Genomic DNA, 20,826 nt, shown 5'->3' on the forward strand with positions numbered 1-20,826 from the left:
CTGCCCATCAGAGTAAGCAAGAAAATGTATTATGTGGGAGCACAATGTAGTATCGAAATGCAGCTTTTAAAAGGAGGATTTGAATTAGCATCTGCTGCTTCAGAGAGGTGAGCCCTCCCAACACCACCTGTCAGTGACTGCCACTATCCCCAGGTCCTTCCATCTCACATCCCATGTGTGCAGGACAGCAAATGCCACCAGAGTCCACAGCGGCATAAACTCTATGCAATGACATTTGCCAGTCTTTATATGCTGCTAGACAACCTTTCACGCTTCATCTTGTGTATCTTGTGAGAGGTTTTTTGAAAGCTCTAGCAGAAATCATTGCTGCCAGCCGAGTATGCGCGCTGCCCTTTGTGATGAGAAAACACCTGGGGTCAGCAACAGGTACTTCAGGTAGAAATAGTGAGACCCTGATTTCCCCCACACACAAGCCTTCTGGCCATGAAATATTTAGCTAAATCCTCCAATTTCCAGCTATAAGTAAGTGGGCTGAGAAATACAGGAGAGCCTCCCACAGGGGAACAGGACAGCTAGAGAGGAAGAGAGCATGACTGAGGACACTGAACCAGACTGCAACGCGGTGGTGTTGTCACCACAGCCCCACAAACTACAACGCAGAGATGCAACACAAAATATAAATAACAACAAATAATGGCAAGAAAACTTTCACCTCTAGTCTAGCATCAGGCTTTGGTCCATGAAAGCTGCTTCTCTGTTTGGCTGTAATCCCCAAGGCTTTTCTGATTATGATTTGGAGGATTTCCAGGAAAACTCTGCTGCAATTTTTTTTTTTTGTTTGTGAATCTTGAGTGCTTTGCAATAAAGAGAATTCAGTAACATTTGTCTGTGCCTCCCTACTCCAGTTACTCTCAAAATGCTGTCAAAATGATGATGAGACTATCACGGGCACAGAGGGAAATGTGAAATATTACCCAGGCCAGATCCTCTCCTGTGCTGAAGAGGTTCTTCCAAAAGACATTTGTAAGAGGAAAGTTCTTCTTGGGATCTGGAGGGAAGCAACTACCTCTTCCACCTACCACAGCCTGCCTGCCTTCACCCAGGTAATCAGAATCTCTGCAGCTCTTCCAGCAACTGAAAAAGAGGTGGGGATGGCAAAGGATAAAGCAGCTCAGTCGGTGTGTCTCAGACCTTACTAATAAAAATGTAAATGGGGCTTTGCAGACTGGGGCGAGGGCAGGAAACTGTCTTCACAAGGTCGTGGAGGATTTCACAGGATGGCTTGATTTAAAAGTTTTAATGAGGCAGCTGTGCAAATGACACATTGGCCACACTATATAGTGCAAAAGGCTGTCAGAAAAGTCACCAGCTTATCTGAATTAGCAGCACCCAGTTATAAGCACTGGCGAAATAGCTTTAGCGTTTAACCATCCGAGCCTAAGACAACCCTGTGACTTAGCACAGGCCATTGCAGGCAGGACCTCTGTCTCCCACTGCAGACACCAGCGCCTGGCTGGGGATGTAGTCGACTGAAAGAAATCCATGAGTAATAATCACTGATTGATATAAAACCATTCCCAGCTAATGATTTTCCGTACTTGCATAAAATACACACTCATTAGCCAAGGTTTCCAGCATTCTTATCTGTGTCCTCTGCAGTTCTTTGTACACCAAAGAGCAACTCTTGATACAGCAGCAGAAAAAACGCAAGTAAAACTTCTCCTCATCAGATCCTGGACGCTTTGTCTTTTCCAGACATGCCAGACCCAGGACATGAGCAGTTATGTGAGAATTTCCAATGGTGGCAGAAGACCCAAGAGTTTGAGCAGGAAAAAAAAAAAAAAAGCAGAAAAAATGAGTTATAAATTCTGCACAGAAATGTAATTACTTAGGGGGAAAGGCTCTGAAAACCGATGTTCCAGTGAGACATAGCTGGTACTCTGATGAAAATCACTTTAGGGGGAACATGGGTCTGATTACTGATACTATTGTGGTTTTCACTGAATGGATTTAGCAAAGCAGACTTGTGAAGCCTAAATATGTTGTCATTTAAGTTCTTGTACTAAGGCCCTTTGGCATTAGATATAGCTCGTAAATGCACACATTGCAAATTTGTTTTACATGCAAACAACCAAGAAGTGTAGCTGCTGCTCTGCCTCCCTCTTAGCAGAAATTTTTACGCACAGATGTACTATTTGGTCAAGTTCCAGTTTGATGTGGCAACACTGAACACCTTAACTTCTACATTAGGAAAAGCATCAGTATTAGTGGTGTGTTAATGTTGTTTTCCACATTTTATTTCAGACTGAAGTCATGTAGGGCTATGCCTGAGGGAGCTCTAACTGAGCACAACTCAGCTGTATGCACTGCAATGTGCTGCTGTCCCATCTTCCAGCCTCAGACACTCAGCTTCCGTGCATTAAAGAACTTGAATTTACCAAAACCAGGGACTAAATAGGATTCAAGCAAGACCCTTACCAGACCAACCAGCCCGCGCATGCAAGGTGAGTGTGATGGTATAAAAGACAGCAACGAAATGCATACACACCAGCAGGGATACACTGGCGCACAGTGAATATCCAGTCCCTGCACATGGGAAATAACAACTAAGCTGAACCACTTCATTTGGCGTAACAGTCACACAAAACCATCTAGATCCAGGTATAGAAACACCACCAGCAGCAGGAGCTGCACGGTCACAGCTGCTGTACAAACACAGCTCTAGTAATAGACCCACCTAGCCAGGTCTTTCCTGACCACAATCTGAGGGTGATCTAAGCTGTTTGCAAAGAAAGCTGAATGGGAAATAAGCACTTACAGTTTGTGATAAATCCAGTCTCAGCCTAGCCCATCACAAATGATTGAGAAAGTTTAAAGAAATACCCCGTCATTTAACACCAGCAACCCTGAAGCAAGAGGAAGGATGAATCTATGAGAGATGGCCAGCTCATCACATCCCACTAGGGCAAACACAGCAGGATGGATGGATAAATGAAGAAACAGATATAGTGACCTTTTTTTTGAATTGCAAAGTTATTTAGGATGCAGATGTGGACTTCCTGGTGGTCAGGAAGAGAAGGAATTGAGGAGGCTATAACTCCCACTTTTCACTCACCATCAAGGTGATCTGGGGCATACCTGGTAGTCGAGGCTCACCTCTCATCTTTGCAGAGCATGGTGGAATCTGGATTTGACACAAAAGCATTGTCATCACTATTTAATAGCTCTGCCATATGCCTTGCAGGTGAGACAAGAGACAAATTGTGCCTGCCTGGTGGGTGCACAGGGTGTTCAGCCAGCAGTCTACTACCATCCTACCAGAGGACTAGAACACAAGGCAGGATTTGGATGATCTGCAGGCTGTTTGCACCAGACCTCCTAGAGAACAACTGTGCTTCAGTGCATAGGAAAAGGGACTGGACAAATGGATCCACGCGGAAGGCAGTGATGCTCCCTCCCCTGAAAAGTCTCCTGATCCTGAGCAGCCATGGAGAAGTCCCAGCTCCATTCCCTCAGACAGACCAGCAGTGCCTGCACTAGCCCCAAACAGACAAATCCTTCAGTGTGGAGAAATCATCTCCATTCACACATCAAACACCAGGAGTTTAATCTGACTGCCCGGTGCCTCAGGTCCCTGGCAGAGCTTCCCCAAGGCAGGTGCCAGGACACCTCACTGAGACTCAGACCAGTCTGCAAATGAGAGCTACCGAAACAGAGGCCAAGTGATCCCACTCACACATGTCGTGCAGGAAAACAAATGCCATCCCGTCTGCCATCCAGAGCTCGAGGCTGGAGTCAGATCAGCTGTGGAAATGGAATAACATCTCTTTTTAATATGGTTTGTCTGTGAAGTATATCCGATCTATGAGCACCCCAGAGTCTCCTTAGTGGATTGGTACAATCAGGACACAGGAGAGCAACCAGGAAAAAAGCTCCCTAAGCTGACTGCATCCTCTGAGGGTAGCAGAGCCACAGATCTCCATCCTCCCAGCTGTGCGGGGCCTTGAGGAGCACTAAGGCAGCTCCGTTTTGCTGCACTCTGCCCCCATGTCTCACCATAACCGCACAAAATGACCCCGCTTGCTCCAAATCACCTCATACCTGATGGGTACAAAGTATGTCCTTGTCACACACACCTTCTTGGGAACACACAGACCTCAATACTACATAGTAAAGCTCTGGACCTCATAGGAGTCCAAAAGTTTTAACTGTTGTGTAAGAGCAGAAGTGATCCGTGTGATCTTGAAGGGATGCCTGTAATACAGGGAGAAATTCAGGAAAGCAAGGAGCAACAGTTCATAAGAGCAGTCCCAAGAGGAAAGCTGGGAGAAGTTCTGGTCCCCTCTGCTCCTTCCATCCCTTCAGGACCAGCCTTCACCTTGCTCCAGGGCTTGGGATAGTGCAGGTGTTCCCTGCAAATCCCAAGAATTTAGAGCTTAAGCTCCCTGCCCTTTCCCACCCTTGGCCCTTTTCAGGGCACTAGTGAGGAATCTGAGTTGCTTCTCCTGCCCTGGATATTATTTGGGCCATAAACACCACAGATGTTTACATAACAACCCAGGACTGCACCCCAGTGCCTTTCAGCACCACTTCTTGAAATGTCTGTGTGATTTACCTCTGCACAGAGGAAAAGCTGATAGCAACGCACAAAACCTCCCAGGCTGGTAAAGAGCTCAGAGTGTAGAGCAGCTATAAACCTGGTGTCTGTGTAAGGGATCCTGGATGAGGGAAAACAAGCTGATTTCAGCCCCCATGTCTCACTTTCACACAAAGAAGCCAAGAGCAGTGCCATATCGATTCAGAAAGGACAACTGAAGTTTCAGATTGCAAAAAAAAACAGGAAGAAATGAGACAAAAATGCCAGAAGAACTCAGTGAAGCCTCCAAATGTGTTGGCTGAGGTTGGGTTGCTCTTTGACTGGTGGGTACAGATAGCAGGAAGAGTGAAAAAAGCAGTTGGAACAGCTGGGAAATCAGATATCACGTTTGCATGTGTCCAAGACCATGAATGCTAGAACAGAGATTTAAACGCAGCTTTCCTAGGAACAAGAGGTGACTAGGGGACAGCCATGTCCTACATGGTGAGTCACAACCACCTCACCAATGCTCTTTCTCAGCAGCTGCTGCCATTTGCATGTGCTCCTGGCTGTCAGCGTGGCTCTGGGAGGACCCAAGCTCAGCACAATGCTGCCAATACTTAGTCTCTTTTGGGCTGATCCCAAAGCCAAGGCAGCTTCTCATAAGCCAATTTGAATTTCTGTATGACCAGAATAACATTTGCAGTTGGGAGATGTGTGCTATACCATGACTACTTCTTGATATTAAAGTGGGTTGCACATGGAGATGAGTAAAATAAATTAGGGGAATGGGTGTCACATCTTATCCTGAGTTTGCACGTATTTCTAGACTTGGTCCTGGCCAAGAACACAGACACATCCATGAGATTATTTTCTTTTATCAATTTTCGCTGTCTTCATACACAGTCTTCCCTACTCAGAGGGAGCAGCACTTTATTACATTTTTAAAATACGATACGTAGACAAACTTATACTTCCAGCTCGGAGCAGAAGGGAGCCCATGGCTGTTGGCACACCCGGTCTCACACCTGCCCTTGCAAAACTGGAACATGCCAAAAGGGCTCTGCACAGAGCAGGGGAGCAGCAGAGAGTCAGGGGGGTGCACAGCCTGCACAGTGCACAGTTAGTGAGGTGCACAGCCAGCAGGGTGCACAGCCAGCAGCACACACAACCCAGCTCACAAAACACAAGAGATTCGACTGATTCAGTTGAGATTTGACTGAGTAATCAAACGCAATCAAACTCTGATAGCAGTAGCGTAAGTATTTATATCAAAGGGGAAAAGGAGATGATTTTGCCCTGGGTTTAATAATGGTTGTTACCTTTCAGTAACTTCAGAAAGCCTCTATGCAGAACTCTAGCCCTGTAACAGTGGATGCTGTTTGAATGATTAAACAGACCTGATTCATATCTCAGAGGGCTCCTACCTTCATCTGTTATGGACTGTGCAGTTCCTAGTCCTGTTACAAATCACGCGGGCTGGAATTCCTGTCTATATCTGTGATTACTTCTGACAAATATGAAAAACTCTGAAACACGAGGCATCAAGAGATGAATGAGCTCAATGATCTCTGTTTTACTGATAGTAAGGGGATCAGAAGCAGGAAATCTACAACCACAAACAGCCCTCTGAGCCAGAGCTGTGAACCTGACACTGTCCATGTTGCTCTCGAACGCCTCTGCAGACTCCTTCTCTAATGACTCCAGCAGGACACAGACCCTATGGGAGTCCAGCTTCCCCTAAAGGCAGCCCCGGGGGCACTGAGATTTCCTGATAAACAAATACACTGGTATAACATTTTACAAAAGGTTTCAACACCAAGAAAGGAAATACCAGGTTGAGACCAACATGTCCAAGAAACTGATGGGTTGGCCATAAACCATTCTCCATCCCATCCCCTCTTCCATCCCCTGCCAGGGGTCAATACCAACCCAACTGGTGAGGTGCCTAGGGGCATGGTTTAGTGTTTGATAGGAATGGTTGGACTCAATGATCCAGTGGTTCTCTTCCAACCTGGTTATTCTATGATTCTATGATTCTAAGTGACAGAGGAGCAGCAGGAGAGTGTTGGTTCCTGTGTAGGTGCCTGGAGAGAGACCTGCATGCATCTACCAGGTGTGGAGATTGACTGACCCAAGTCCTCACCATGCTCAAAAGCGGGTCCCTCAGAGGGTCCCTGTTTTGCACACCAGCTGCCCTGTGCTGGGGACAACCACAGCCAGTGCTCATCAAACTGTCCACGTGCTATCACAGTCACTCTGTGCAGCTTGAGCAAAAAGGGGGCTACGCTGTCAGAAGACAAGATGTTTCTGAAAGCATCAGGACAGTTAGACAGTAAAAGGTTGAAGAAGAAATTATGACAGTATCCAGGGAAGGACTTAGAGGAGAAAACAGCTCTCAGTTAGTGAAAGAAACACAAGATGGATGAGCTGGGATCAGCTGGTGCACCAGCTGCTCCTGCCTCCCAGGAGCACCAAGCTGGGAAGCATCACCTAATGGCAGCAGTTGCCCAAATACAAACTAGTGAAGCAAGAAACGAACTTGGCAGGCATCTCCTACAGAGTTTTATCCAGTAGAGACACCCTGGGAGAGTTGGGTGCTCCTTGCTTCCCACTAGCAGATATCAGAAATGATTCCTCATGATCCTCATGAGCAGGGAACTGAGGGGAAGAGAAATCCAATCATGTGCAAGCAACTAGAGCAAGGTTCAGCTGCTAACAGAATAATCCTGAGTTTAGCTTCAACATTTCTCAGCGCCTGCCGCTCCTCAGACATGTTTTTTTTTTTCCAGTGCCAGATTGATCTCACTGCATCTTTACTCTCCTTGAGTATCATCAGGGAAAGGCTGAACCCCAAACAACCTGGATTACGTGTTGTTACCGCCGGTCTGAAATATCTCACATGCTGTGGCGCTTGCTACCACCGCACAGATTCATCTGTTAATACACCATCCAACCCAAATAAACTTTGGCTTCACTTCAGAATTGATCTCCAAATCGAGAAGCTCTGCCGTTTCCCTGGCCAGCCAGACCCTCCTGTAGGAATTTAATTCTCCCTGGCTCAGCTGCTCTCCCCTGACGCAGAGGTTTTGCTCAGGCACTGTTAGGCATTTGTGCTCTTCAGTGCAATGTGAGGAGGGGCGGGATGGCTTTTCATATCCCGGGTCCTGGGATGAAAACAGCCTTGACATCTTGCATCCCCAGCTGGCTCACGGCCAGGTCGGGGGGAGCGGGCTAAACAAGCCATGGCTATCAAAGTGCTGCTTCTTTAAAAAGGCTCTTTGCTGGCTGCAGTCAAAGCCACGCTATGCCTAACGTCATTGAGTAACAGAAATAGCAGACGTGAGTGAAGGGAGGAGAATGAGAGTATTAAGAGCGCACAGATTTCAAACATACTTGGCTAGGTAGCATGCTCCCTACTGCTGCCTTTCCAGATGCAACAGAGCTCGGGGATCTCTCGCTGCCTGACCAAAAAGGAGGATTGTATTTTTTTTCTTTTTCCCTTTTTTTTTTCTTTTTTCCCTTTTTTTTTCTTTTTTAAGTTTCAGCTTTAATATTACTAGATTCAATCTTTTTTAATTTTTTTTTTCTTTAAGGAAACTCCATCTGCTGGATTTAAAAACAAGGTTTGAGCAGTAGGAATTCATTTATGTTTGTAGCTACTGGAATTTGCATGGTGCTCCTGTGTGATGATAATGTAAAGAGAAAGGCAGGATTGGCTGAGAAAAATGCTTAGACTGTAAGATGCTTGAATGGCTGCTTGGAATAACAAGCTCTCTATTGTGTATCTGTGCATGTGTGTGAGTGTGTGCATTTATGTACAAATTCAGCAATGAATGTAAGTTTAAAATGATTCAAGATTTCCCCAATTTGCTTAATTTTCCTCTTCCAGGAGTGGGGACTTGCCTAGCTGTGGGCTCTGTCTAGAGACAGGTGAAGTGTCCAAATTGAATTAGCGCTGTAGGAATTTTATGAATGAAGCAAAGCACAGGTTCAGTGGAAGAGGTGCAGAGCAGGGAGATGCGGTGTGCTGAGCTCTCGCCGCAGGAGCTGTCACACCATGGAACTACACAGACACACACAGAATAAGCACAGATCTGCTACAAGTGCCCAGAACAGAAAGTGAGGCAGCTGCAAGAAGACAGCACCTGGACCGTGGAAACATGCTCCTGAGAATGAGCTGTCACAAATCCAACCGTACAGGATAGCTGGGTGTGTGACTACATCCAGGCTTAGCTGGAACATCCCATGCAGAGCCACTCATTTCCAAGCAAGCGTGCTGGTGATTGTATGGCAGAGGAGCAGGCAGAGCTGTCTCATTCATGCATGATGCTTTGTCTGCCAGCACAGCTCATACATAAACATCGATAAAGTGGACAATGAGGGAGCAAATCGGTGCATGGACAGGCTGGCTACACATGCCAAAAACCGAGCAGGAGGGTAGCACAGAGCACAGGAGGGGTAGAAAGAGGCAGATTTGGGTTTGCAAGGTCCAAGGAAGCAGAGACGCCGGTGAAGCTGCTGGAGACCAGCCCAGAGGAGCAATGTCCTGAAGGATCGTTGTCTGCTGCAGAACTTGGGACTTGGGTGGGAGATGGGTTCTGCGTATTATGTTCTTTCTATGTTTTTTGCACACCTATCCCACTTGATAAGCAAGGAAAGATCTCCTTCTTTACTGGATTGTCCTCTTGTATACAGAGTTTTTGCATGACATCTCTGTAACACCCTTTGCTTGCAGCAGGTGGCAATGGGAAGAAGAGAAGGCGAGAAAGTAATGAAAAAGATGAACATGATCTGTCTTCAAGTGCTACAGAGGTCACTGTCTTGACATAAGGACAGTCAGAAGAGGGCCTGGTGCTGTCAACCTGCTGACAAGGAGCTAGTGGGAGGAAAGAGGCAAAGGAGTGAGAGCTGGTGTGGAGGCAAAGGGACACACAACTCGAAGGGAAAAGCTGCAAAACTTAGCAAACTCTCAGCATAAAACAAGTCCAGCCTGCTCAGTGGAATGAGGCAGAGGAAAGTCTTAACCTGCTTAACCCTGCAAGGACCTCACTGCATAAGGCTGTTTAGACAGGTTCAGAGAGAGCACTGTCTGAAATATCTCTGTCCATGGACACATGAAAACTGTGCGATCAAACTCAAAAAAAAAACCAAAACTGTGTTTAGAGACATATAAAACACACAGTTCTGTAAGAGTCGCCACTGTGAATTTAGGAAGGACAATTTTTTCATTCAGCCTCAAACTAACTTTAAGGATTGCAGCAAGCTATTCCAGTGATCCACAAAATCTCTTTTGCACGGGCACACTAAGATATGTCATTCCTCAAGGCTGTGTTCTTGTAATGATAGCATGAACTTTACTAAAGTGGCCTCAATGCAGAAGATGTTTAGTACATGTAGATAGTGAAGATATGTACTCAGGGACAGGAACTTCGAAATGATAATTTGTGTTGGTATGGCAGATTTCTAATATGTTCATTTCTGGTTTGTTTTCTTTAGTAGAGAACAGAGTTCTTCGTTGGATGAGACCCTGCTAAGAAATGGTTCACCGTCTCCCAGCAGTCGCATTTCTCAGAGCAGAAGGAACTGAACTGCAGACCCCTGTGGCATGAACAAAGCCTCTGGCATTAAAAGGCCAAAAGGATGTCCCTAACTGACGAGCTGGAGAGCCACTTTTCTGCAACCCCCTACATGGTGACCGACACTGGCGAGGGCAGCCTGTTCAGAACCAGACTCAATGCCTCTGCCAATGCCACTGGGGATGGCATGTCAGCTGCCAGTTCCATGGAGGACATGATTGCCATTTGCACCATTGGGACAATCCTCTCCCTCATGTGTGTGATAGGGGTGACGGGCAACGTCTACACCCTGCTAGTGATGTGCCATTACTTGCGATCGTCTGCTTCCATGTATATCTACATAATCAACCTTGCGCTGGCCGACCTGCTCTACCTTCTCACCATCCCTTTCATTGTCGGGACCTACTTCATTCAGAAGTGGTACTTTGGGGACATTGGCTGTCGCATCCTCTTCAGTCTGGACTTTCTCACTATGCATGCCAGCATCTTCACCCTCACTGTCATGAGCACAGAGCGCTACTTTGCTGTGTTGAAGCCCCTGGACACAGTGAAGAGGTCCAAGAGCTACCGAAAGGCAATTGCTGTTGTTATCTGGCTGGTGTCACTACTACTCACTCTCCCAATGCTCATCATGATCCAGCTGGTGCAAAGGGACAACAAAAGCATCTGCCTGCCCACTTGGAGCAAGCTCTCCTACAAAGTCTATCTCACCATCCTTTTTGGTACCAGCATTGTGGGCCCAGGGGTAGTTATTGGCTACCTTTACATCCGATTAGCTAAGATTTACTGGGTGTCACAAACAGCATCCTTCAAGCAGACCAAGCGGCTGCCAAATCAAAAAGTGCTCTATTTAATCTTCACAATAGTGCTGGTGTTCTGGGCTTGCTTCTTGCCCTTCTGGATATGGCAGCTCCTCTTCCAATATTATGAATCCTTCTCTTTATCTCCCAAGGTGATGAAGAACATTAATTATCTGACAACTTGCCTGACTTACAGCAACAGCTGTATCAACCCCTTCCTCTACACCCTGCTCACCAAAAACTACCGGGAGTACCTGAAGAACAGACAGCGGTCCCTTAGCAGCAGCAGTGGGTACTTCCAAAGGAGGAATCGGTTTCAGAGGATTTCAGGGAGATCCCTATCCACAAGTAGTCAGCACTGCACAGAGACATATGTTCTTGCTCATGCTCCTTTGGGAAACAGCAGTGCCTGAAGGTAAAATATATCTCCAAGAACAATCAATATTGACTTCACTGTTGCTTTGATTTAAAGTGTACACTGTAAAGGCAAAGCCTTAACAGATCCATAATGTGCTCACATTTAGTTCAGAGGCTAACAGTGCCGTATGCCTGTTCTCATTTTCTTCAGTGCCACTGATTTGATGCTAGAAACATTCAGCTGAACATCTATCTAAATAGCTTTTCACTTTTTATCTTTATACTTTACAGTGTACGTCTCAAGTAGCCATCAATAATAAAAGCCTATTATAGGACCATGTTTTTAATAGCATCATCTGTCTCATGAGTTTAAAATTATGTTATCCATGAACGGCTGTAGTTTGCACTTCCTTTTCTTTAGCAGTAATGCTAAATTTGTAGCTGTATGAGGACTGAAAACAATGAAATAAAGACAAAGCAGCTGATGTTTGTGATATGCAGTTCAGTTTGAATTTGGGGTAGGACTGGACAATGTGGATGAGGCATATCCAGGAGTGTTTGTCCTGTCTGCGGTCATATTCACTTTTTTTCTACACTCATGTCTATGCACTGGGTTTAATTTTCCACTCACACAGGTGCCTGTATTGGAGTTACTCCAAGGTTCACGTTAGCGAGACAGGATTCCTGTGACAGTGTCACAGTCAGGGAACACTCAGCAACCCCTAATGCGCTGACCCTAAACTCATGAGCACCCATGTCAGGGAACATCATCTGTCCTGGACAAATGTATCTGCCCTCTCCTCCAAGGAGGAAAAGGGATGTTTTTAGCCTCAGGGCATCCATCAACAAAATAACATCCAACCTAAGGGACCAAATCCACATCACCATGTTCAGGAGGGAAGCACAGAGGGAGAGGAGGGTGGGAGTGAGGAGGTGTGATCTCCAGTGGGCAAAGCTATTGTATCTGAAGTCCCCAATATTCTCAATGCTAAAAATGTGAGATCTTTATTAGTGAGATCACTTGTTCTGTTCACAGGAGATGGTTTTGCTTTACTGCCACAAAAATTGAATATAGTTCTGTCTACACCAAAAACGCTTTGCCTGTCTTTGCTTTTGGTGTTGATAAAGCATCATTAGTATAAATAAATCCTCCATGATATCTGGCGCTTCCCCAGTGAATCTGAAAGTACCTTCTTTGTGATGCTGCCAACATCTGTACAGGAGTTCACAGCTTGCTTTGGCCCAGTTACCTCATTAGCAAGGATACAACAACCCAATGCCAACACAACTCTAACCAAGATACAGAAATAGAAAGAAATTAATGCCTAGGAGTAAATTCAGAACTGCAGTATGATGTACCATTTGGCAGTGAACTCCTTTTGCTTATACAGAAACTACATTTAGGTTTTAACCATCCATTTCCCCACAAGGCATTTACATGGTCATTGCTCACAGACATTGCTCTGCTTCCAAACTCCTTAGCTCCTTCCTGGTTTCAGAGGGCCAGAAATACCATTATATTTGGTTATTTCCAACACTGATAATACACATTAGTTTTCAGACCCTCCTCAAGCTGAAAACACACTAGTCAAAGCACATTAGAGAGCATAAAGTATCATTCACCTCACTGTAAGGAAGAGCAAGCCCATGGATGAGCAGTGAAGAAGCTTCCTATATTCATGAAACCATTTTCTGCTTATGAAGTCAGGTGTTTATCATGACTCAGAATGTGAAATTTGGCCTCCTTTGTTTTTTTGTTTGTTTTGTTTGGGGTTTTTTTGGAAATCACAATTTTAATTTCTCCTTGCTTAGAAGTAGCCAGACAAGCTCAAGACAAGCTCAGCAAAAGCAATTTCCATCATTGTGATGGGAAGATACTGCGACTTGAACCTTTGGAAAGCACAGTCCATCTTTTCTAAAATCAGATCATCAAAATGAGAGCATGGTTTGCAAATCTCAATTCATCCAGGCTTTGCACACCAATAAGGAAAGTGTAGAAGACTTAATCAAAGACGCAGGAGCAGATCTGTCTCCAGAGTTAAACCATCAAAACCTTTTATCCTCAGCGTTACTGCTCTGATTAACTCCTCCAAGCCCACCACAATCACGGTGTTTCATAGAGAACACTTGCAAAAAGCCCTTCATGGCTCTGTAGCTGCACCAAGCACCCTGAGAGCAGCATGAGAGATGTGCTGTGGAAGCGTGGTCATGCCACAGGTCCTGCTGTGCCTTGGGAGATGAATTGAATCATAGAATCATAGAATAACCAGGTTGGGAAAGACCCACAGGATCACCGAGCCCAACCATTCCCATCCATCACTAAACCATGTCCCTCAGCACCTCGTCCACCCGTCCCTTAAACCCCTCCAGGGAAGGTGACTCAACCCCCTCCCTGGGCAGCCTCTGCCAGGGACCAATGACCCTTTCTGTGAAAATTTTTTTCCTAATGTCCAGCCTAAACCTCCCCTGGACTCAACACAGGGCACACACCCTCAGTCCTGGGCTTCACAGTCTTTATTCTCATTTGAAGTTGGCACTGTGCTCTTAGCAGGGACTTGCAAGTGTGCTTGTCAAATCAGCACAAAAAAAGCCAAGAGAAGACACACGAAAGTCAGAGAATACTGAGTCATCTTTAAATGATGATGCTTCTTTCAAGCCTTTCAGTTTCCACCCCAGGCTTCTAACATTTGCATCCATCGCCACACAGATTAGGCAACAGCAGGGGAATATTATCCCAAGTCTGCAGGTAAAAGCAAAGCTCTGAACAGTTCACAGGCAGCACGTGCCCAAACTGTGCATCCTCAACTAACTTCACAGTGCCCCAACCACATTTGGATACCCAACATTAGACAGCTGTCTTCTTTGTTAAACCAAACAGCAACTCAACTACGAGAGGCTGCTGAATATAAATCAGAGAGTCAAAGCAGTCAGGGAGGTCTGAAGAAGGAACTGCCTCCTCCAAGACCAATTGCTTGGTTAATGATAGCTATAACATGACTATTGCTTCCTATTTATTCCTCCTTGCAGAAACCTATCATTACAGATCCAAGAGCTTATTCTTGCATAAACAAAAGGTGAACTCCATGTGAGAAGAGTGTATGTGTACGCATGGTGGTGCTTACATACTTCAAACCATACCCCTACAGCTGCACCCTATTTGTAGCCCTTTCTTGCTTTGGGTTGAGACCAGAAGCTCTTCCAACACCCTGAACTCTTAAATTCCCCCATCTCTGGAGCATTCGGTGCCCCAAAGACTGGATTTCACCAGATGAAATGCACGTAGTAGAAGTCAAAACTCCTATTTTTTGCTAATTTGTGATGCTTGTAGTGCTCCTACCAGCAAGGAAAGGCCGGGTACCCACTCTGGTGGCTGAAACAGGCAGCAAACTACAGCTGGGGCCAGGCAATGTGTTCAGTTGGATAGTGTCTTTTGCCAGAGAAGGATGACGTTTGTGTTTATCCAAACTACTTGCAAATCCACCCAGAAATTTAAGAATCCTCCTGGAAATTCTTTTTTATTTTTCTTTGCCAAATACTGAATTGTCTTGTTTCAGCCTTTAGGAGGCAAAACAACACAATTTCTTACTTCAAGACGAAGTTTGATTCATCATTTTCCTTACACTTAATTTTAAAAACCCTCTGTTCCTTTTGTTCAAACCTTACAGACTTAAAGAAAAAGTCCCACAGTTCAAGCAGCAAAGCAGAGAGCAGCTGCTCACTGCGCTGGGCATCTCTCCAGCCAAAATTTACCTGGACAGGGTGGGCACCCACAGTGAGGAGTGGAGCGTAGCCTCTGTCCAGTTCCCAGTCCACAGCAATTAAGGCACAAAGCTTCCTCCTCACCCACTGATTGAGTCTGATTTAAGCTGATCTACAAGCCGTGTCCAGTCTGAGTCCCTTCCTTGTTCCTGCAGCCTGATGATTGCAAGGGTACAAGATGAGGTTGCTTTGGACCACTCGTTTCTACTGTGTGTGTGTCCCACCTCACTCGCTGGGAGATAAAGGGGAGGAAAACTGAGGAGAGGTCTTTGACAGGGATTGCAGAGACAGGAAGAGGGGGAATGGGTTCAAGCTGTTTTAGATTTAGGTTAGATATTAAGTAAAAGTGTTACACTGCGAGGGTGGTGAGGCATTGGTACACATTGCCCGGAGAGGTTGTGGCTGCCCCATCCCTGGAGGTGTTCAAGACCAGGTTGGATGAGGTGTTGAGCAAGTGATCCACTGGAAGGTGTCCCTGCCCGTGGCAGGGGGATTGGAACCAGATGAGCTTTGTAGAAGAAGAGCCCAGCACCCACCTCACCATGACCTCCTTTCCAGGAGCTGCAGAGAGCAATGAGGTCTCCCTTCAGCCTCCTCTTCTCCAGGCTAAACAGCCCCAGGTCACAAAATCATGGACTTGTAGAAACATTTGGTTGGAAAAGACCTTTGAGATCATCAAGTCCAACCATTCCTGCCCATGACTAAACCAGATCTGATATCCTTCCAACCCAAACCATTCTGTCAGCAACTCTTCAGCCTACATTTAACCAGACAGGAAAAGCTCGGCAAGAGGATCCAGGTAACATATTAACACATGCAGTTTTGTTTCAGTTACAGCTGCAAGATGGGCAAGGGCTGGCTGGGTGAGGAACAGGGATAATAAAGAATTCTTTAGCTTTAGGTCACTAGTTCAGTACATAGTCAGGTTTTGAGGCGTAGGGATCCCCAATAGGCAGGTGGGCTTTCATTTCCGTGAGGTGCTTGCTAGGAAATTTCTCATTTCAGCATTTGCTTGAGGACATTATAAAGGAGAGGCCAAAGCAAAGAATGCAAATCCCCACCTTGGCAGACCTTCCTAGAAAAAAAAAAACCATTCTTCTTGCCAGTGCTGTCCCTCTTGCATTTGCTGAGACTGCCACACCAGGATGCCTGCACTGATATTATCTGCCCAGCCATGCCTGAGCATCACTCCACACAGTGTCCAGAGGAGCTGCTACAGAAGCGCACGCACAGACCGGCTTTCCCCCCCCACCCTTTCTTTTCAAAACACATGATCACTTCCTGAGACCCTCACACAGCTATTTCTCCTTCTACAGATCAAACCAGCTGTTTCCAGTGCAAGACTGGAGAATTGTTTGGAAGAAAGGCATCAGACACTCTGTTTTATTTGGTCAGCTTTGCTTTAAAATAACACCCAGGCACACAGAATATTGTCCTACGCACAGCTGGCTCTGGGCCAGCTCTGCACAGGAATCCGTGCCAGGTATTTATTGCATGAGCTGTCAAATCCTGAGGGAAAGTGTCAGTTATGAATTATTCTGACCACTTTTGCATCTACAAATTCAATATCTCAGCTATAGGTCCTGCTTGCACCCTGATACACCAGATTTGCAGTTAAGGACACTGACCTAGGCATATCAGAAATGTGGTGGAATCGAGATAATTGAGGAGGCAGTGTAATAGCAGAGAACAAATTATGCTGCAAGAATATAAAGGCATATTTGGAAGTGGGCTGGAAAAGGAGAAGCAGAGCAAAAGCATGCAATTTGTTGTTCATTCCCAGTTTTCCCATTGTAGTAAAACTGCAATCTGTCTGCAAACATTGCAGGAAAAAAACTTCACATTGCTTAGCAATTGCCAAGCAGCTGATAAATCCATCGCTGAGATTAACAAAGAAATGCATATGAGAAAAAAACAATCTTAGTTTTACATACCCAACAATGGACCTTTCACTAACTTTTATTACTCTGGAAAAAGACCTCAGCACTATAGTGAGTCACCAGGTTCATGCTTAGCAGCGATGCAAAAACCAAACACCAAGAGCAAAACTGATTCAACCAAGTCCAGCTATTTCTAATTTGAAATGGATTTTCCTCAGTTTACCACCTCTCACACACCGATGTACAACATCAGACTGCCACACACAATGACCAAAGCTACTCCACTTCACGGAGCACATACTTCAAGCAGCTTTCAGCTGAAAACATTAGAGAGCTGAATGCTACAGGACAAAGCACATAAATCCAGCACATGGATGTGACTCCTGCAAGTCTCCCCAGGCAGCTTTAATGCCAAATGCAGTTGGTGCAATAAACATTTTAAGAGGAAGTTTAGTATGTTTTTATTCTTCTTTCCCAGGAACAAACACCCCATCAATGTAGTTTGAGATCAAGGAGTCCACCAGTCAAAAAGTCAGTTTTACATGCAAACCGGAGGCTTGATGCTAAATCCAGTCTTCCTAGATGTTTATCACCTAGAAAGCCATCTGTCTGCAAGAAGAGCTCATGTTTTTTGTCACGAGAGAGGGGGCAATTATCATAAATGTAGTTTCAAAGATCAAAACGCTCATACGTGCATAAGGTTAACTGTCATTAGATTTTATTACACGTCAAGTAGCTGCCATTAGTAGCTTAAAGCTATCTAGGAAGAGCATAAAATAACACAATAACAGCAAAACATATAAAAAAACAAAATCAGTCAAAGAATCTGGTATAATTTTAAAGTGAAACATCCACTGACACAGAACCAGCTAGGACAGGATTTGTCACAGCTGCTCTAACTACCATACTGGCTGATTCGGGTATTACCTCGTTTCACATCAACATCCTGTAATGGAGTTAATTCATTGGCACCAACTGCAATTCCAGCTACAAAACACCCAAGACCTGTGTTTTTCAGATGTGCCAAAAGCAGCACAAGTCATGCACCCACCAATGGACCACGCAGGGAGCCGATATCTGATTGATACAGAGATATATTACAGTTCTGGCATGTTTAAGTTGGTACAAAGCCTCCCTATCCTTTGTTTTCGAGTGAAACTATGCATCTTTTATTTCACACAAATTGTGTTTACCAAGGAAAACCTACAGGGCCAAGTGCCTAAACAATATAAACAGGTCGATTTTCTCTAAAGTCAATGCAGTTGTACCAATGCATGCTAAAAAAAACACCCAAAAGATTCTTGGTGCTTTCACTCCATTAAACATGAATTTCAGTTGTCTACATTAATACCATTCAAGGTAACAAATGATCTTGGGAATGATAAATTAACTTATTTACTAGGACTTTCAGTATTCAAGTGTGAAGCCTATCCCAAGTCAACCTAGAAACTGTGTGAAACAATACAACATAAGGTGGAATTTCTAAAGCTTTCCAAGTCCTTGGAGCATCAGAAAATGATATATTTCCTCTCTTTAAGGGCAGCCAGTGCTGAACCTTCTTTTGCTATTCCAGCCTTCTCCTTCATGGTTGGATTTCAGTACAGCAGCTTTGGCCATCTGGCTTCACTAAAACATCATCATGTCCCCAGCTTTTTTTGATGGACCAAAAATAGTAAAAGCAGTTCCCTATTTAGCAGTCCCTCATTAATCAGTGCTAGCTGGTAGGTTCACTACAATTTAGTTCAGCTAATTAAAGAAGAAAACAGCTTTGCAGGCTGTTGGGTCTTAATTTGTTTTCTGCTGTTTAAAAATTCTTCCTTGATTTGAAAACTGTGTTTGAAAAGATCTGGTTTTGGACCAGCCTGCAACAGAACACAACCTGAAGCAAACACCTAATGCTGTCACACTTCTGCACTGCAGCAAGGAAACAGCTTTTATTTACGCTACCCCTGATCAACGGATGGAGCTAAAATTGAATCACCTCTAAAAGAAAACAACTGGAACCAAAGTGCCATATAACAGAACCAGCCATGGGATTATGGACACTCAGCATTCATGCAGACCCTGTTGTAGTTGCTCTTTATAGTTGCCCTTGCCCAAAGAGTGTGGGCTAAGAGGTAAGGGACATGCCCATGCCCAGCTGTCAGAGGGCTCCAAGGCCCCATCCCATCCATGCACCTGCCACCCAAAATAAGGCTCTCTGTCCAGGTTCAGGGAAAAAGTTTAATTGTAATGCATGAAGAACAGTACTAAGTTACCAGAGACCTACAAAGTTCTCTTGCTCCCATACTATGGGAACAGTAGTCTATTAAACCGAAAAGAGAAGCCCATAGGCTTTGATACCTGGGTTTGTAGTGCTTGAAGATTATCTCGGATGTTTTAACAATCACAAATATCTGCTTTAGACAATTTTCTTGGAGGAGAAATCCCCCTCAAAGCCTCAGTTGTGAGAAGCAAAAGCTCAGTCTAAGTCCCCCACACCAGGACAACAAAATATTGGGTTTAGGGTGGCTCCTGTACCCCGCCCATACTGGGAAATAAACATGTCATAGAACCATACAATTGTTAAGGTTGGCAAAGACCTCCAAGATCATTCATCCAAACATCAACACACCACCACCGTGCCTACTAAACCATTTTGCAAAGTGCCGCACCTACAGGTTTTTTTAATGCCTCCAGGGGCGACTCCACCACTTCCCTGAGCAGCCTCTTCCGATGCTTCACCACAGAACAGAGGGGCACAATGGGGATGTGCTGAAGACACTTGGCTGGAACTGAAGAAATTTTAATTAGACTGTCTCCAACACAGATTTTCATGCAAACCAAGTCCAGTTGATTTATTTTTCTGTGTTTCACATTCTCATCACTATCTTGCCCTTTCTTTTGCCAACCTTCATCCCTCTTGTCATTTTAGGATATGTCCCCAGGACTCTGAGTACCTCTTGCTTCTGTAGATGCTGAGTACAGCAGGGCCACAAATGTGACTGACGACTTCAAAAACAGCTGTGATCAAACAACAAATTTCAGCTGCTAATGATAAAAGCAAAGGTACTTACTCCAGAGAGGCTTTAATCCTGTACAAACCTGGTGCCATGGTGTCAGATGACCATACACAGATAGCACACACCATGTGTATTCCTGAGCAAGGAAGCAGCAGAAGGGGTGTCTGCAGCAGGAGAGACCTTGCTCTGTGCATGCCACTTGCCAGCAGCTCCATAGGAAGGCTCTGCCTCCATTGTCATTGCAATAAATATCTTTTTGTTTTTCTTTTTCTCAAATGAATAATATGGCAACCTTTCAGCCCTGCTGTGAAAAAGAATGGATATCTCTGGATATCTGTTTATGTGGAAGGGCTGTACTGGGATATTCAGAGCTGCTCTGACTGGTCAGGTAAATCCATCACTGACATGTAAAAATGCTGTCCAAATGGATTAGCTATCACTTTGCGTATCTTGGCTAAGGAAAGCAGGCAAATGTCAGATAACCCTAGTATTAGTTAAATGCCATTCTTTTTCCTTAGAGAGGTAATCTAAATTTGTAGCTTCAGAAGCATGAAGTATCCATGGCACTACCCAATGCTGCACTAACACCTAGGGCAGCTGCCCACAGCCAATTCGAGCCTCCAGACTACACCTGAAAACTGGCTTTGAAGGGTTTAGAAATCACCTTTCATGGGTTTTCTCTGCATAAACCTGCAAGCATGTGTACATGTTACTCCCTGCTGTAGATCAGCAAACTGCAGAAGTGCTTTCCTAGGGGAGGAGCTGGGAAATCAGACCAGGGCAAACCTCCCCACGCAGCTGTGAAACAACGAGATGAGATGGTGTGCATGGAGGAAAGGACTTTTGCAGCTTTGGAAAACAGTCTGCCAGACAGCGATGGAGAAGGGCTATGGATACCTGTCTCCTGGGTGT

The 20,826-nt window shown here is 45.0% G+C and overlaps 1 protein-coding gene across 1 annotated transcript; it reads left to right on the top strand.

The window, feature by feature from the left end:
• Positions 1-7,913: 7,913 nt before the first annotated feature.
• On the top strand, positions 7,914-11,620 carry UTS2R (urotensin 2 receptor). Its single transcript, XM_069872415.1, has 2 exons — positions 7,914-8,163; positions 10,037-11,620. The coding sequence occupies exon 2, from the start codon at positions 10,181-10,183 to the stop codon at positions 11,327-11,329; it is 1,149 nt and encodes a 382-aa protein (XP_069728516.1). The 5' UTR covers positions 7,914-8,163; positions 10,037-10,180; the 3' UTR covers positions 11,330-11,620.
• Positions 11,621-20,826: the final 9,206 nt, after the last annotated feature.

Source organism: Phaenicophaeus curvirostris, chromosome 19, assembly GCF_032191515.1.
Source record: "Phaenicophaeus curvirostris isolate KB17595 chromosome 19, BPBGC_Pcur_1.0, whole genome shotgun sequence".
Taxonomy (NCBI): Eukaryota; Metazoa; Chordata; class Aves; order Cuculiformes; family Cuculidae; genus Phaenicophaeus; species Phaenicophaeus curvirostris.

Excerpts from the sequence above, each read along its gene's own strand:
- UTS2R (XM_069872415.1), top strand. The coding sequence starts at position 10,181 with ATGTCCCTAACTGACGAGCTGGAGAGCCACTTTTCTGCAACCCCCTAC.